This window comes from Lolium rigidum, chromosome 6 (assembly GCF_022539505.1).
Source record: "Lolium rigidum isolate FL_2022 chromosome 6, APGP_CSIRO_Lrig_0.1, whole genome shotgun sequence".
In the NCBI taxonomy this organism is placed as follows: Eukaryota; Viridiplantae; Streptophyta; class Magnoliopsida; order Poales; family Poaceae; genus Lolium; species Lolium rigidum.
This window is the reverse complement of record NC_061513.1, coordinates 156,461,151-156,464,960: the sequence shown is the minus strand read 5'-3', so window position 1 is coordinate 156,464,960 and position 3,810 is coordinate 156,461,151. Positions and strand designations below refer to the sequence as shown.

General features: G+C 56.5%; 1 protein-coding gene across 1 annotated transcript; it reads left to right on the top strand.

The window, feature by feature from the left end:
• The first annotated feature begins 668 nt into the window (after positions 1 to 668).
• LOC124663444 (proline-rich receptor-like protein kinase PERK12) lies at positions 669 to 3,434 on the top strand. Its single transcript, XM_047201144.1, has 8 exons — positions 669 to 1,563; positions 1,642 to 2,022; positions 2,114 to 2,200; positions 2,297 to 2,367; positions 2,450 to 2,526; positions 2,723 to 2,870; positions 2,959 to 3,120; positions 3,207 to 3,434. Exons 1-8 carry the CDS (start codon positions 669 to 671, stop codon positions 3,432 to 3,434), a joined length of 2,049 nt encoding a protein of 682 aa, XP_047057100.1.
• The last annotated feature ends 376 nt before the right edge of the window (positions 3,435 to 3,810 follow it).

The following is a 3,810-nucleotide window of genomic DNA, read 5'->3' as shown; positions in this document are numbered from 1 at the left end:
AGCTTAACAAAAAGAAATCAGATAGAATTTGGAGAATTGAACTTTTGCATTATTCGCCACTTTAGATGTCAATTTTGGCATTCTCGTGCAGCCCAAAATACATACTGCTTCGATTTGAGATTTTTTTCGAGTTGATAGAGTAGATTGTTTTCTACATCTAAATTTTTATCAAAAAAAATTAAAATTCCAAAATGTCAATTTTGAATTGTTCAAAGATCGGGCTACGTGTAGCCCGGGCTTCACACGTCTATACTTAGCAGTTAGCATGCATAACCTTTCTACACAGTTTTGCAGTTAACTCCAGCAAACAATCAGGTCTGCGCAATGGCGCCGGTTTCGTCGTACGGCCGCCCAGATTTCTCGAACCCCCTGCAGAAGTTGCTCTGTTCCTCCACCCATCCAAGAAAAGAAAATGACGAGAAAAAAAAATCTGACACCGGAAATCGAAAAGGAAGAGCAACAAAACACCCGGCCCATCTTGGTCGCAAGGCGAGCCGCATTCCGTCGTCTCCATTCGCGCGCTCAACGTTTCTTCCGTCCTGCCGATGCCGGTGTGATAGCCTGGCTGCCGACCACGCCGACGCGCGGCATGCAATTGCTGCTTCTCTAGGGGGTTGCTCGGAACGCGTCGGCATCGGGGACGACTCTCATCAACGCGCGGCTTTGCCATGCCGCGCGTTCTCATGGAATCGATCGAGCACTTGGCCTCTGCACCGGTGGAGGGTCCGCCGGCGCCCCCTCCGCAGTCGTCGGCCTCACCGCCGCCAACAGCATTGTCACCTCCTCCGCCGCCCACGCCGTCGCCGCCCAAGTCCCCGCCGCCGTCTTCCTCGCCTCCTCCTCAATCCGTGACGAAGGCGCCTCCCCAGTCGCGGCCGCCGGAGAAGGCCCCTGCAGCGTCCTCCCCTCCGCCTGTTTCGCCTCCGCCCTCACCTCCTCCGCCGACAAGCCGGTCACCGCCACCCTCTTCTCCCCCGCCATCTTCACCTCCGCCGTCGCCTGCGTCTTCGACGACACCACCGTCGCCTGAGGCATCGAGATCGCCGTCCCAGCAATCACCTCCTCAAGCCACGACTTCGTCACCGGCGTCGCCACCACCTTCGCAACCAGTGAACCCCGCGCCAGCCACCCCGACCCCTTCGCCTCCTTCCATTCCGGCGGCAACCTCGAAACCTCCACCGCTTGGAACGCCCACTTCGGTCCCGGCCGCCGCAGGTCAGGCGACGCCAGCGGCTCCAGGGACACCTCCGTCTACCTCACAGTTACTGCCTTCGGGCGTGACGGTTCCCCCCGGTCCCACCGTCGCGACCGCCGGATCGCTTCCCGCTGGCACGTGGCAGAGCCCTCCCGGTCCCGCCGTCGCGGCCGCGAGCCCGCCGCCTCCGGCACCTCAGGCTCAGGCTAGAGACTCGGGTGCCAACGTGCCGATCGGGGTGATCGTTGGGGTAGCCGTGGCAGGGTTCCTCCTAGCACTGGCCTCGCTTTTCATGGTGGTGTGGGTGAGCAACCGGGGCAAGAGTCGGCGTCCACCCATGCGCAAGAGAACCGTCGTCGTGCCGGCAAGTCAGTGTCTTGGGATTAAGTTGGTCGCTTGCTCGCTCTTATATGTACATTTCGTGTGACGCGCGTGCTTACATGCAGATGCTACGTCGCCGGACGTGTACCCTCCGTCGAACGGGCCGAGCGACACGAGCTCGTACGGGTACTCCGGCTCCAAGTCGTGCTTCACGTACGACGAGCTGGCGGCGATCACCGGCGGGTTCTCGGCGGAGAACGTGATCGGCGAAGGCGGGTTCGGGAAGGTGTACATGGGCGCGCTGGGCGACGGGCGGCGCGTGGCGGTGAAGCAGCTCAAGGTGGGCGGCGGGCAGGGGGAGAAGGAGTTCCGCGCCGAGGTGGACATCATCAGCCGCATCCACCACCGCCACCTCGTCACGCTCGTCGGCTACTGCGTCACCGAGAACCACCGCCTCCTCGTCTACGAGTTCGTCTCCAACCACACGCTCGAGCACCACCTGCACGGTCACCTTCCTGAACCAACACTACTGAATCCTCCTCTTCGCGTGGAGCTGTGTTTAATTAGCTGACGATTTCTCAATGTGAATTACTACAGGGAAAGGGCTTCCGGCGATGGATTGGTCGAAGCGGATGAAGATTGCGATCGGATCGGCCCGCGGATTGACATACCTGCACGAAGACTGTAGGTGGCATTTCGTTTGTTCGAGCGGGCATTCTTCAGTTTTCTATACAAGGGGCTGTTATTATTCAGTTAACCTCTTTTACTGTTCTTTGGCAGGCCATCCTAGGATCATACACCGGGACATCAAGTCGGCCAACATTCTCCTGGATGACGCCTTCGAGGCAAAGGTGTGCAGCACAGGTTCATCTTTTCCATTCTTAGTATGACGTAAGGTTGATCTGGCTACTGTATTATTTCTTGGCTTGACAGGTTGCGGATTTCGGTCTTGCTAAGCTGACCAACGATGCTATGACTCATGTATCCACGCGTGTGATGGGCACATTCGGGTAAGCACGTCTTCCTAATGCGGATTTCGCAGTCAATACTCAATACTCCTAGTAGGCTAGTACACGCAGTCAGTCCGAGAACAATAATGTTCTGTATTCTGCATTTTCTGCTCACAGAAATGCCTTGTCCACTCGGCTAAACTGATAGTCTGAAAGTAGTGTAGAATCCTTTCTTAGCGTGTTGCATTGCTAACAGGTATATGGCACCGGAGTACGCATCAAGCGGGAAGCTGACGGACAGATCCGACGTGTTTTCGTTCGGAGTGGTGCTCTTGGAGCTTATCACTGGGCGGAAGCCTGTAGATTCATCTCAACCCCTCGGAGAAGAAAGCTTGGTTGAATGGGTATGTAGTGTCATACTTTATGTCATCTTTCTTCAGTTGATGATCATATTAATTTCCCATTGTGAGAGCCTTTTGTGTATCGTTGCAGGCTCGGCCTCTGTTGGTGGACGCCTTGGAGACGGACGACTTCAGGGAGCTCGCTGACCCTGTACTGCAGTCCAGGTACTCCAAGACTGAGATGCGAAGGATGGTGGAGGCAGCTGCCTCTTGCATTCGTCACTCTGTCACCAAGAGACCAAGGATGGTGCAGGTAACAATCTGCAGAACAGTCTGGACGACAGGAATTAGGGAAGTAGCTTGTGGGATGAAATGCGTCTTTCTTGTCTTTATGATCAGGTTTGGCGATCGCTGGACGTGGACGGCAGCTCGATGGACCTGACCAACGGCGTCAAGCTCGGGCAGAGCACGGCGTACGACTCCGGCCAGTACTCGGCCGACATCGAGCACTTCCGGCGGATGGCGTTCGAGGCCGACCTCGAGACCGCGGAGTACGGCATCTCGGACGAGGAAGACCACCGCGCTGCTGGTTCCGGGAGGCAGGAACGGAGAACAGCCGGAAAATGAGACCCGGGGAATCAAAAATCTCTAGGTTCGCCGGCAGGCCAGATCCTCCTGCAGTGCAGAGCTGCATAGCTCAGACGCGATCGCACAACGACGATAGCAGCGGCGGGTTACATGTACGGGAGGCAGAGCAGAAGCTGGTGTGATCGACCGTGCGGCGCTGCGCGCGAGCGCTTCAGTTTCGGGGACACAGTGTGCTGAGGTTGATGGTTGTGTATTGTGTTGTTGTGTGCAAATGTACCAACGTACGTACGGCTTCTAATAGAACAAGGCTTGGCATTTGCATCCCAAGGAAAAGCTTTCACCAATTAAGGCCGTGCATGCTTCACACAAATTTTGAACTACTTAGAGCATCTCCAGTCGCGTCCCCCAAACCGTC

Excerpts from the sequence above, each read along its gene's own strand:
- LOC124663444 (XM_047201144.1), top strand. The coding sequence starts at position 669 with ATGCCGCGCGTTCTCATGGAATCGATCGAGCACTTGGCCTCTGCACCG. Across the intron at positions 2,527-2,722 it reads CGTGTGATGGGCACATTCGG|GTATATGGCACCGGAGTACG; the intron begins GTAAGCACGTCT and ends CATTGCTAACAG. Across the intron at positions 2,871-2,958 it reads AAGAAAGCTTGGTTGAATGG|GCTCGGCCTCTGTTGGTGGA; the intron begins GTATGTAGTGTC and ends GTATCGTTGCAG.